The sequence below is a fragment of the Neodiprion fabricii genome, chromosome 3 (genome assembly GCF_021155785.1).
Source record: "Neodiprion fabricii isolate iyNeoFabr1 chromosome 3, iyNeoFabr1.1, whole genome shotgun sequence".
Classification (NCBI taxonomy): Eukaryota; Metazoa; Arthropoda; class Insecta; order Hymenoptera; family Diprionidae; genus Neodiprion; species Neodiprion fabricii.
Genome location: NC_060241.1, coordinates 14,646,212 through 14,660,335, shown reverse-complemented (window position 1 = coordinate 14,660,335; position 14,124 = coordinate 14,646,212). Strand labels below are relative to the sequence as shown.

At 35.8% G+C, this 14,124-nt stretch overlaps 1 protein-coding gene across 2 annotated transcripts in view; it reads left to right on the top strand.

Moving 5' to 3' along the window:
* The window catches only part of LOC124178374 (UPF0047 protein YjbQ), a 58,786-nt gene extending 45,931 nt beyond the window's left edge, over positions 1-12,855 (top strand). The window contains exon 3 of one of the 2 annotated variants that reach the window (XM_046561652.1): positions 11,352-12,855. In XM_046561652.1, the coding sequence (XP_046417608.1) occupies positions 11,352-11,567 (216 nt within the window). In that variant the 3' untranslated portion in view covers positions 11,568-12,855. The remainder of the gene's footprint in view (positions 1-11,351) is intronic. The other variant, XM_046561653.1, reaches the window with a different exon arrangement.
* Positions 12,856-14,124: the final 1,269 nt, after the last annotated feature.

Here is a 14,124-nt window from a genome sequence, read left to right as displayed (position 1 = left end):
TGGTGTATTTACAAATTGTCTCCACTGTAAACCTATAATAGTTTAGGTGCTTTAAATGCTCAGCAGCTGCACTTACAGCATAATCAAATTAGGATGAGTTGATGTTACTTTATGCATGAAACTTCCCACAGTTTTTCTGTAAGGAATATCATGACTAACTAGCGAATGTTAATTTCCTTTGTATCCTGACATCTTCCGTTAAGAGTTGTGACTGCATTTGGCAGTAACATTCCAAACTTATCTAAGACTGTCTTGGCAGAGGTACTTTAATTTATAAAAATAGAACCATTATCCAAACGAGTTAATCGAACTCCGAAACAAAAATGTAACTTTCCAATTTTCATTTAAATCGCGCTTATAAGATTTGTAATAAAACAAATTCTCTACCTTGTACTCTACTATGTAGATTAAGTCTACGAGTTTTCCCCCATCATCTTTTCTTATAAATGCAAAACAAACTGTAGTACTACAAACTAGCACTTCATAAAATCAAAAAATCGTTTATTCCACAGATGTGGAGTTTGTTTCATCTCATAAAGGCTTCTATCAAATCTGCATACTTGTTCTTTTCATTTATTAAAACCATCAGATTGTCTCATATAAGATTCATCTTGAAGTTTTCGGTACAAGAAAGCCCTTTTGACGTCAAATTCGGGGAGATGAAGATTTTCAGACTCTGCGACGCTTAGAATTATTTTTATGACGTCAAGTCCTGCAACTCGATTGAATGTTTTTTTATAGTTGATTCCGTATCTCTGGGAAGAGTGAACGGAGAGCTCGGAGCAAAAAAAAAAAACCTATGAAATGCCAAGGGCTATTTTTTTTTTCATATTTTATCATAGTAGCGGTGTGTATCAACATGTTATATAAGGTCAAGCCATTATTAAGAGAGGTGTAATAGTTGCGCCTTGAAACGTGTCTTTAATACTGGGATCGTAAAATCAGTTGAGGGTTGAATCTTGATATGCAGGTTACGTATTAAATGTAATGAAGAATTATGTTAGCCAGTCAGATTTATGATAGGACGGGGATGGTTAGGCTCTAAATGTGTATGAAAAATAACCTGAAGCTGCGCTGTAGCAGTAGTGAAAACCAAATGGTAGGCAGAGTTAAAGATGTTTAGAAAAGCAGATGCTCTTGCTTATTCAAGTGGGTAGAAGTTAGAGTCCAAGAGCTGGGAACTAAAAAAAGCATGTAAAACAACAAAGGCTAGTTTTTTGATATTTGATTATAGTACTGGTGTACATGAACATGCTGTGTTCATTCAGGTCATTATGAGATCGGGTGTAATAGGTGCGCTTTACGACGTGTCGTTAATACCAGAGTATTAGAATAAGTTGATGAAGTAATAAGTAGATGAAAAAGTAAAAACGGCATGATTTATAATAACGATCTCTTTATACTGGTATCGTTCGGGCGAAACCTTATTGTTTTCGTTACCTCTCAGTCTTCTATACAAGTGATATAGTGTCGTATACAACATTGTAAGAGTAATTTCTGGTTGATATAAGTAGTTAGAAATGGTATTTGATGTTCGATCGCAATAGCAGTAGACACTTGATTGGCGAAAATTAGTGGGTAGCAGACACCAAATAAGACTGCGTGGAAATGTATGGACGTGTTTTACTTATGCGTGATACAGTAAGGTTGCAACAATCATCATCATTTAGAGGAAGTCTTTGTAATGCTATTTACGAATAGAAACATGAAAATTTGCAACTGACTAAGAGACGGCAAGGTAGTCGGATTTTATTGATCTTTGATTTTTATGGTACGTGTAGTTAGGATCTTGAATAAGAATTTCTCGAACTAATTCGACGCAATATTCATGGATTTCCGAAATAATCAAAGTAGTAGAGTTACAGAAGTTCTGGTCCACAAAATGGCGGCGTACCGGCAAAGTATCCCCGATTCCTACCTTATTCGCAGTCGGTATGTTACCACCGCGATGGTAAGCCTTACCCCCAATATTGTTACCGGCTAAAGCGTCAACATAGATGGCACCACCAGTATTTTTGCTCGATCTTACCGAAAAACGATGTAAAAATGAAATTTTTTGCTTAGACAGATAAAAAATCAAAATGGCTGCTTATCTGACTAAGCAAAAAATTTAATTCTTAACACTCTGTCAGTAAAATCGAGCAAAAATACTGGTGGTGATATCTATGTTAACGCTTCAGCTGGTATCAATATGGGGGGTGAGGCTTAACATCGCGGTGGTAACATACCGACTGTCGGTAAGGTAGGTATAGGGGCTGCTCTGCCGGTACGCCGCCATTTTGTGGACCAGAACTTTTATATCTATACTACAAGCCGACTTCGGAGATTACTAGACCGGTTAAATTGACCAGATGCAACATACATTTTAACGGAGCTTGCAGCCCAGGCAATATTTGGCCTAAGGATCCTGAACTCCAGGTTCAAATGTATACGCCATATACACAATCTCATCAAATACTTGACGAACATTCTTAAATGAAATTATTATTATGTTTTTCGTTGGGTCATAAATTCGGGAATGAGATAAAGAATAGAAAAATATAAAGTGCGTTTCAAAGGAGTAAAAAAAATCTCGCGACGAACCAGCGATCTCGCTGTTACGAGACTCGAACGGTATGAACAGAGCTATGCGCTCCATTGGAACGTGTGTTGCGTCTGGTGGATTTACCTGGTCAAGTAAAACTTTAAAGTCGATTATCTCGGAAACTTGTTAATATTGCGCCGAATTACTCTGAGAAATTCTTATTCGCGGTCCTAACTACACGTTCCATAAAAATAATAAGTCAAAATAATCCAACTAATCTGCCGTCTCCTTGTGAAACCTCTGGTCATGGTTATGTGTACTAGCCTACAAATGGTGAATTTTGGAGAAGGTCCGTTTGGTGTGACTGATTTTATCACGCCTCTTCCAGGCGTTAAGAACGCTGGCATTTAAGGGTGTTATTTTGATATTTGAATAGTTGTACATTTTTGGGCATTTGGTTGATTTTAAAACGAAATAATACTACCATTTATATACCGATCTCGCATTGAATAACCGTTGGTAATTTCATTTCGTCACTGATCATCAAGTAAGATATCAAAATGCAAGAATATAGCACACAATTCCCTTTGCTTACGTAGCACCTCGCGTAGTCATCTATTTAATTACCAATTTGGCACAATGTGTACTTCTCCCATTACTGAAAAAGTGGGTTCGTTTATAATCCTGCTTCTTCAGTATCTCCTGCATACAAGCCTCAATGTGTAACGACAAAGCGATTAGCCTGGAGATGGATTGGAGACTAGGCGTGTGATAGTATATTATTATTGCTTTCGATGAAGGTGAGAATTTGTGTATTATATTTGAAAAAACTAAAAAGTAAAAAATATTAATACACTAATATATGTTATTGTAAATTTTTTAGCATTATTTACCGTTCACCATTAAAGAACTCCTAAACAATACCAAATTATTTTCAGAATACTCTATGCACTGTGAGGTGGATTTTTCCCGCACCTCGATCACTTGGAGAAAATGACCGAGAACTTACCGCGTACACAATAATTTGGCGGCCCACGATGTACCTTGGATCTAAAACAGTATCGCGAAATTCTGTTGGGCGCCTGGCGTGATTGACACGCCTCGAAATCATTAAATCGATATACCTCGACAATTAACTCGGTAGCTCAGTACCGCGGAGAGGGGTGGGGTAATTTTTGCAGAGAGAGAGAGACACTCGAAAACCACACGCTACTTAACAAAAGAAGTAAAATAAAATCTTATATTTCACATTAGCGGTGATACAAAAACGAAAAAAAAAAATAATCCAAAAGTCGCTCATCGCGATTCTAAAAATAAACAGAAAATTACACGTAACCGACACTATTCTTTACTCGACTGAGTTCACGGCTCCCTAACTAAAATGTCACTCAGCAATTACAAAATCTTTCTGTGCTACTCTCAATTCACAAATTCGCAATTTTTCCTCAACAGCGATAATTTTTCGAAACCGAAACTAAAACTACTTTCTCAACAGTGCGCCGTCGGGCTACCGAACAGACGACGTCCTCAATCTCACCCGAGATCTCGCCTGACTCGGAGCATCGACGCCACCGCGAGCTGCCTCAAATCTAAACGTGACAACTTCACTTAACCCAAGCTTATTTCAACTAAACAGATCCTTAAACGCCAATATACTTCAGACGTAACCAAAACTCAATGTTTTCGTCTGCTCAGCAGGGGGCCAACGTACACAAAATGAGACAAGACTCAACAGCTGGAAATCTCTCGTGCATAAAACCGCGGATTGGGGTTATGTTGCTGTTTATTTTTACGTAGCGTGAATTGTCTAAGAATGCTATCGTTCAGCAATACCGTGGTCGATATCGGAAAATATTCAACCGACGCAAATACCAAATGATACAGAAATTAGATGTTATTTATTGAAAGAAAAAATCTGAAATTCAATGTGAAATGTCATTAATAAGTGGGAGTCTGGACAAACAGAGGTAGGTGAGTAAAAACAATGTTTATTGTGAACAGATTCTTTATTTACATAAAATTAAAAATGCGTCTCATTAACGATTTATGTTTTGTGCATTTTATTGGAAATTAGTTGTATCCCAAAATACAGAAAGATCCTGTCTGATAATAATAGCTTCTAATATTTTCAGGTACGAAATAATTCATTGTCAAAGCGGGACTAAATTTGTCAGATATGAAAGCATGTAGGTAAATTTCTAATTACTTGATCTTTGACTATTACAATATTTTAACATGGATTCAATGATAAAATTGTTTTTTTTCAGCAGGCTTGAAGTTTAGGCTTTGATTAACTCGAGGAAAATTATGCCTTACCCGATGGTCAAAACTTTTAGGTGGCACGGATCTTGGTTTCTCTAGCGGTGCAATCATTATAACCATCAAACCTGGTTGTTCCGTCAGACATCAGGTGCCAGAGTGAATTTCATCAGGCCATCGCCACCTTCTTAACATCAGTTGAGGCAAAATTGAAGAGCGGGATATACTACAGATGATAATGGCTGAATATCCCATCATTTTACTTTGATCGAACAAATAGCGATAAGTTTCTTACTTAACCGTTGCCGCCAATTCGTTCTACCGAGGAATCATTCTGTGCACCATTGTAATTCAAGCATTATTATTGACCAGCGTTGTTTTTCAAACTTTATGCCATTTAATTTGGTATCTTATTTTGAAGCTTACTTTTACTCTCCTTGGCATTAAATTCAGATAAATAGTTTTTCAAGTCCTCAATTAGATTGTGGGGTTGAATTTTGCCAGGCAAACTGAATCAATCTGAATCTAGAACTGTTGAATAACTTCAGTTAAAAATGTCTTCAAACTTAATTTTAGTTGACGGTGTCATCTGGCTAGCTAGTTGCACGATAACTTAAAACCACATTCAATCCAATTCAATTTTACACTCTTCATAGGATCCTACGCTAAGACTGAAAGCTTGTGAATCTTCATTTAGCGCAATTATTTCTGCATTTCATATTAGCATTGTCTGGAACAAAAAAAATCTCATTTTGAGATTGGAAATGGAACCTGAAACGCAGAAGTTATTCAGTAGCACGAATTGAAAACCAAGAATTTTATTATGGTTCCTGCAACAAAGGGACTCTTTCCGAATATCCTTGTTACAAAGTGATGTTCGGAGGACTATGAACAAAATATTGTATCGGATTACATTATTTGGAAAAAAATCTTCATAAACTTCTTTAAAAATTGGGTATTCATTTATTTTGATGGAACAAGGGGCACAATCTTGAATCCGATAAGTCAATATCCTCGTAATAATGTTCTGACATTAATCTAAAACATGATTGTACTTGAAGGTAATTGTGACGTTAAGGCGCATTTTGAGAAAGTTGATTTTCAACTTGTGTCACAGGATGTGATCTACGTTCCTGAGTTCTACACTTCCGATTAGATTTTCTTTGTTTCGAACTGCACTGACATGAAATACAGAAATCATTTTAATAAATCCAATATTACTTGAATTTTCAATTTGAGTATTAGGTTCCCTTGATTTATTTAATTGAACATCATTAAAACATCATTAAAAATACGTGGACTATCGACTATTTGTGAATTTTGTTGAACTATTTTCGAGAAAAAAAAGATTCACAGTTCTGTTACAGATAGTGTGATATTTAAATTTCTTGAACACTCGGTTCAATGTCCCATTTTCAAAAGTGACAAAATTCAACATTACCGCCTGAAATCACAAGAGAGTGAGAAAGTCACTTAGTTGCTTGAAAGTGGCGATGATCTTTGTCACGTGTGATAAATTGAATAGCCAGATAACAGTAAATATTAGAGATGCAATTATTTTGGCCGTATCACCTGTTGATAGAAAAAAATTTCATTGTCATTTTTAATGTACAAAATAATAAAAGTGATCAAATAAAGTGTTCCCACCTACCTGCTGCGTTTCTTCCGAGCACCCAACATTTAAACAGATTTCTCATTTCAGTCGAATAAAGCCAATTTTCAGAGAGCAATAGCATCAACTTTCCGAGTCATTATCTCGACTGTTTGAGATTCTAACCTTAAAAATTCGTATGAACTACATCGCCGCTAGAAACAGAGCCTGACAGCTGAAACTCGGAGTGGCCAGCCTGCCCGTGCAGCCGATAAAACTCGCACATGCGCATTGTATGTATAGTTTCAAGAGATTGTCCCAGTATACGCTATCACAACGCATCCGAAATCAAACCTTCTCAAAATCCTCGAAAACATTATTCGCTAATTCGAGCACTCTAATTCGGCACTCCGCGACCTACTCGAGAGGTGACCCTGAAAACCCGATAACGCGGCTCGATCCGGTACAGCGGAATTCGGCTGAACTTGGTTTCAAAAACCAGAGAGACTCAACTAAAACTCGTGACTTTACTCAACTCTCTCGAGGACTCGAACCTTACTTTACTTATCTTATTACGCATACTCAAGCTACGGTCATCAAGCAAAAGAATCGGTAAAAGAAAAAGCAAGCCTTCTCACAATTATGCTGGAAATTCAATCGCGGGGATAGAAGCAGCGCTTACTTGGAATGATGAAAAATTGAATTAACTACCAAAAAGTGCTAAAAAACGCCTAGAACGTCATTTTTCGAACAAAATTTCATATATTTTTTTGTACTGGACCGATTTCCAAATTTCTAACGGGATTTATAGTGGATACAACAGACTATCCAGAAAAAATTAGTATCTCTATGTACTGTTGAAAATACATATTTATTTCAGGATATGAAAATGGAAAAAATACGGAAATACGCAAAAAGTCAATAAAAACCTATAATAAAAAACTGTTTGTAAGGGGTTTTCGTATATTCTCAAGTTATTTTATTTAAAAAATAGTGGGTGGTGGTAATAATAAATTCAGGAAAGAATCGTATAACTCATTCGATTGCGGTAGCAGCAATGCACCGTTTGGTGTCCCTCGCAGACGGCCAAGTTGTAGCCTTGAGCCATTGTTCGCGTAAAAAATAGCGTATGTTTTAAAGCCGCCGATTTGATGCAAAAAATAAAAATAAAGAAGCGTGCATTTTTTACAGAGCGCCAGAGAAAATTGCTTTAGTATGTGAAGTATATGGCTTTAGATAACATATGAGACTCTTAATTGCGCAATGACGAGTTAAATATTTTGATTTGAGCAACAAAGTAAAATATACTTACATCCACAAATTGTCATAAATTGCAGCCACGATATCCAGCCGTTAGTCTCAATTTTTAGCCTAAAAGCACAGTTTGAAAGACGGCTGGGATAGTCAACTACCCTGTACATGTTTTCTAGGGTTACATTATAAATATTCAAAAAATTTTTTGTTCGAAATTTTTCGGAAATAAAAAGAGTTATTAAAGGAATTTAGAACCTTTTTTTTGGTCTTGAATTATAGATTCGTTAAAGGAATATGAAGAAATCACAAACCAAATTCTTTTGAAATCTGTTTTATCTACAATGTTGAGTGTAAGTCAATAAATGCAGATATTAGTAAACGACCAGAAAAAATAATTTATACACTTTTGTCATATGGTTTAAATGAATTCTAGTTACTTATATAAATTTTTATTAAATTGTGCATGATTCTCAAATCTTACGTCGTACAGGCTGCTACAAAAGAGACCTGCTATTGGCTTTATTTTGCTGCCTTGTCAGATACTTAAACATCAATCTTTGGTTCAAGTTTAGTAATTTACAAGTTGGATAGCCACCGAGAATCTCCCCTCTATACATCTGTGTCTTAGAATTGTTAGTTATGGGTCAGATTCCACACGGCAAATAATGTTGCGTAATTGCGTAATACTATACGTACTTCTAACAGATCCTATGTAAGGTACACTTGTTGAGAAGGCGACTGTAATTTTTTTGCCGTGATAGCACTGGTATGCTTTCGATTATGAGATGGTGATACCCGTCATTTACTACCAATGTACAGCATGGGAAACCACGGTATATCAAAAGATTAATGCATATTAATTTCAAAAATACTGACACGGGGCAATATTTCGTGAGAAAATTTCGGATGAAATCGTTTTCGAAAGAGAAAAACAGAAAGTAAATGTGAATGATTGTTATTTAGCGTAAATACTTAGAAAGGCGGCTGACAAAGTTGCCCAATTCCTATTTTTTCTCGAGGTCCTCCTTTCTACTTAAGGGGTTAGGTGGGTTTCAAAAGCTCAAAATACGTACATTTTTATGAATTTTTTTTTACTTAATCAACAGAATATTTCATTCCATCAATTTAACACATAAAAGATACATATTTTATAAGTAGTTTGTGAAATTTTCATTGAAAAATATTGAAAATTAAGGCGTGGACACGTCGTCTGCTGTGACCCCTCAAAAAAAAGTTCTCTCAGCGTAGTCAGGATAACTCATGACAGATTCATCTGAAATGCAAAAACCAAAAATTTTCTGTTAGTAGATGTTTAAAACTCGTACTTGGACGAAGGAGAAAAAAAAAACAAAAATTACATTTTTGGCGGCGTTGAAAACAAAAAACCCTTATTTTGAGTAAAATTTGCACCCTTCATGGCCTTGAAAAATTACTTGGAATAGAAAAAAAAAAATTCCTTCGTTCAAGTACGAGATAATGTTATTTTGAAGAAGTGTGCAAAATTTGAAAGAGATCGGTTCATAAGTTTTCGAGAAATCGTGACTACCGATTTCAAAAATGTAGTTTCGAGAAAAACGCGATTGAAGATTTACATTCAAATAACATGTAAATAATCGTACTTACACCGTATAATGATGGAAACCCATGTTTTTTCCACGTGCCATCACCTGACACGGTGACATCTGTCGTATCTTCAACATTATTTTCATCACACGTTAATTTTTTTTCTTGATTTGCAGCAGACAACAAAATTGATTCGGCAACAGTTATGACGCACTCATGTATTTTATCAACATAAAAATTGTACGTTGATGCATTCAAGAATGAGGAACTTATATCCATCAAACCACAGAATTTTTTACATCCGACAAGTCCTAAGCCTAGTATTCGCATCACAAAAATAAACGAACAATAGCTAAGCAGCTGCCTCGATATATCTGCCTCCATATACCTGCGTCACGCTCGGTTATAGCCTGATGGGTGAAACATCCAAAGGCTATATCTCTTAGAATATGACTCGGATCGTTTTAAAATTTTAAAGGAATATTCTCAACATATTCAATTATAAGATAAGCAAAAAAAAAAAAAATTCGATTTTTTGAAATTTTGAAACCCACCTAACCCCTTAATGTCCCTCATGAAAGTGCGTGGTAGGCAAAAATTGCGAAGTCGGAAATACTCAAGTCTTGCAGGTTAAAATTGCTCATCTGATGCGTCTTATAACTTATAACTGCACTTATAATGGTAACTGCTTGAAGGTAAACTTGAAGTAGCAACAAAAAGATTTTTAAATATTTCAATAATTTTGTATTGAAGTAAATACATCTTTTGAATGTCAGCTTCGATTGAATCAGCCTTGTCTTGATTAACATTTAACCCACTAGTACTTATGTTCTCCCATAATCTTGTCAGCATATTACACTTTTATGCTTCTAGTAGGCACTACTACAACTTCATTCCAATTCCGTAAAGAATTTTATTATTTTAGAAGCTTGACCTAGGCTGTTTATACATAGATAAAATTTCAAGAATTTTCCTGTCACGGCTTTCATTCCTTTTCCTTTTCCGCGATTGAATTATTTTTACGGAATATTATATTTATACAGACTCTATTTTAATATGAACGTTTTTAGTTTTAGTGAGGCTGAAGTTAATAACGTTAACGTAGGGAAATATTAGGGACAAATCATTGTTCCGCAATTTTAGACTAAATTTCAAGAAGTGGGTTTTTCAAAATAAGAGTACGTTTTGTTTATCGTGGTTTACTAAATTTCAGACATTGCTAAAGGTTCAAAGTAACGATTTTTTCTGAGTATGCATGATTATACTAACGTTACTCCATCCTCTTCATCCTCATTGTTTTAGGCTTTCCTGAAAAGTTTAGTTCACTTGATATAAGCACTATTGCGATGTGGCTCGACAGTGGATTTCATTACGAAACGCTTATAAGAGTCCTTATGTATAATGCAAATGTCTATCTTGATTGATGTGTACATTTTTTCCTTACAGCGTGGCACGTGGTAGCCGGCTGGTTTGTATATTTTTGTCGAGGTTATTTCCACAAAATTGATTTCTAACATAGAATTGAAGCTCGTCGTAGTTTTTACAAGGTTACAAAACTTTATGACATTTTTTTTTTGTAATGAGGAACGGGGGGACAGATTTTGAATAAGTTACCCCTCCTCCTCCACTTTTTTAAAATTAATAAACTTGTAAGCTTATATTATTATAATAATTACATTGATGAATTTTGTATTCAGCCCTAAAGTGCTACCAACTTAATTTGCGGCCAAAAAATTTCAAACGCAAAATAGCCGTTTTTTGAACTTTACTCGAAATAGCTAGTTATGCAAGCCTAATTCGAGATAGCCGATTATTCTACGCAACCGTCGATATATCGTTCATTGATAAGTTCTATTTATTTGAACTCGTTATGTTGATTTGAAAACACCATTCTTTATCATGACTCTCACAAGAGCCCATGCATAACAGCTCAAGTTTGAGCTAGATGTATTCAAAAATTCTTTAGACAGATATCTTGAGCTTTTAAGTGACAAGGTATTTTCAGTAACAGTAATATATCAACATTCTGTATTTCCCCCCAATTTCTACCTAGTTTGCTTTGGGCAACCAAGTTTTAGAACAGATAGAAGATCATTGTGTAATCACTTATTTTTTGATGTTATGACGCCAAGCATTTATGTATTTGTTATTGCATTTCAGCCTGCCCATGTGAAAGCTTGTTTTCTGGGCTCATCCCTGAGTATTCCAATCACAGACGGGAAGTTGGCATTAGGGACGTGGCAAGGCGTCTGGCTCTGCGAGCATCGTGATCACGCTGGTAGCCGTAAGTTGGTGATTACGTTAACCGGTTGCTTGAGAGACTCGGCACGAAGCCCCTTGAGCCCTGTTAGTCCAATCGCCTCTACTAGCAGCTAGGACCACTCTCACCGCCGACGAAGTAGCAATCTCCAGCTGCGCATCTCCACATCTAGCGATTCGAGCTAGCAGCCGCCTAACTTTAGCTGAACCCTAAGAGTACGACATGCTAAGAAAAAATGGATACCCAAGTAATGATGTAAAGCAGATTGTAATTAGGATTCCATGTTGTAAGGACAAATTGGGAGTGCACTATTAGTGTTTCCAAAACTATTACATTCAGGGCATTGAATATGTAGAAATTTGTGATATTGATATTGATTATTTGAATGATATAAATATACAATTGCGTTCTATTGTTAGCCTTAACCCAGTTTGCTGAATTGTTAATTTGGATGATGGATAGTTTCCGATTGTTCGAATAGATACATCTGGTATATGTACGGAAAGTTCAATTACTCCATAGAGATTTGTATCCAACATTCTTGCTTCGTACTCTTAGTTACAACACTCATCGGTTACGTTCTGGTATAATGTGTCCAATGTAAATATATATCGTGTAACGGGAATTCAGTTGCTCTCCACAGGCCAGCATTATTCTCGAAATTATGTTCTGTCGAATATACTTTCAATGTAATAGTCACATAAATTGGTAAGCTGATCAATCTGCTTTAATCTGCGCATGAACTTGAGATGAATCAAATATTTGTCATCAGCTCTTCTGGAGATGCTGATTTATTGAAAGCAATGGAGTCGGTAATACGACAAGCTGAGGGAAGAAAGAACCATTAGTATTGGTACCCTAAACTTTAAAAAGGGTGCTTTCGTTTTATACGGTATGAGCGGTAATTGCGTTGTAAATAGATTCTGTTAAAGCCGTAATAATTTAAAAATAACGAATTTCTAGGATGCTCGGGCTTGGATGAAAATCAGTAAATGTAAAATCGATGCTGTTCGTGTTTGGGGCGTTAAAAATTATGTACGCCAATTCTACTTAGAGGCTGATTTCGAAGGCCTTACTACACAAAAATCCTTGCTGGTGTAACACTCCAATATAAGTAGATTGTCTTTCTCAGCTGGTCGTAATTTTTCTGGGGACGATTACCTAAGAAAATTATGTTATTTACGCTAAAATAACCCACAGCTGTGATTAGTCGATTTGCCCAGATTTGATTTATTGCATACGTAGTTTCATTTGAAAACATCGAGAGAACGTGTCCAGATATGTGTGTATGTGAACATTCGGAAAGGATATAAAAAACTCTCGAGATTGTGAATTTCCCAAATTGATCCACCAGAAACAATGTTACTGTAATCGACTTTATAAATAAATTGACAATTTCGCGTATTTTTTCAGGCTACAAGTTCTTTTCACATTTACTTTCTCTATTTATTAAGCACTAGTACTTTATTGTGATGATTTAATATTCAGTAGGGCAATCAATTGACTTAAAAAAATGAATAACTAATGGAGTAATGCACAAGCGGTGTTAAAATTTGTTACGACACTACATTTATTACAACAAAGTCGATTGTTGTAGACAAAATTATCCTCTCAAACAATCAGTAGTAATAATTTGTCAGATTAGTTTGTAGTAATTGAAGAGGGAAACTCGTATGTAAACGAGTTTGATAAACGAATAAAGTTTCTACAGTTCAAATTAACTTGCTTCATGTGTGAACTAACGGAAATTCTTGGTTTGTTTGAATAAATCATTTGTACAAACCCTTTTTGGAAAGTTTGATTACCGATGGCTGTGAAATGTGTGTAAAGTGTCCTATTTCCTAACAGTGCGGTAAAGGAACGTTGGCGTATGTGCATAGTGAAAATTCTATAACTTAAACACTAGGGGTTTTTTTCGGGGTATGCGTACTTTCGAATAACTCAGTTTTACGCGCTGTGTCAATAAGAGTAAGTGACTCAACTCCAATTTTACGTGCTATCAGTGACCCCTTCGATGCTTCTCAGACAAAACTTTTCTATAGAGGTATTGAGAAAAATACTTGTGTGATTACAGCGTTGGCCTTGACTCATTGCATTTACATTAGTACTCGTGCGATTATCGCACCCCGAGTTGTGTGAATACAGCACTCGCCTTTGCGGCACTTTGCTGGTGTGAAGTTGGCGACATGAGCTGAAATAAATTTTATACTCATCGGAAATTGACCCACTTTCCGCACGTGTAATACAACATATGAGGGATTCTCCGTCAACTCGGCCACTTTTTTTCGACCATCTCAGATCTGCGCCATAATTGGTTATATCAGAGTACTACTAAAAGGTACTCAATGTGAATTTTTTTAGATTTTTTAATTCATCATTTGAGAAATTGCCGTTTTTTTTCAGATGAATTTATCTCGGAAACTTGAAGTAACTGAAAAAAAAAACGACTCTGCATAAAAGTTGTAGTTTTTTGTTAGCTTTCGAGAAAAATTTTTGAAAAAATTTTTACGTTCACTTACAATACAATCTTCCCATATGTGTGACAATATCGCCAAAAAATCGCCAGAGTGGCACGGATTGAGGTTCTAGGGTGAAAAAAATGAAGCCACACAAATTAATTTTTTTATTCTGGAACCTCGACCGAATTTGTGTGGCTTCATTTTTTTTACCCTA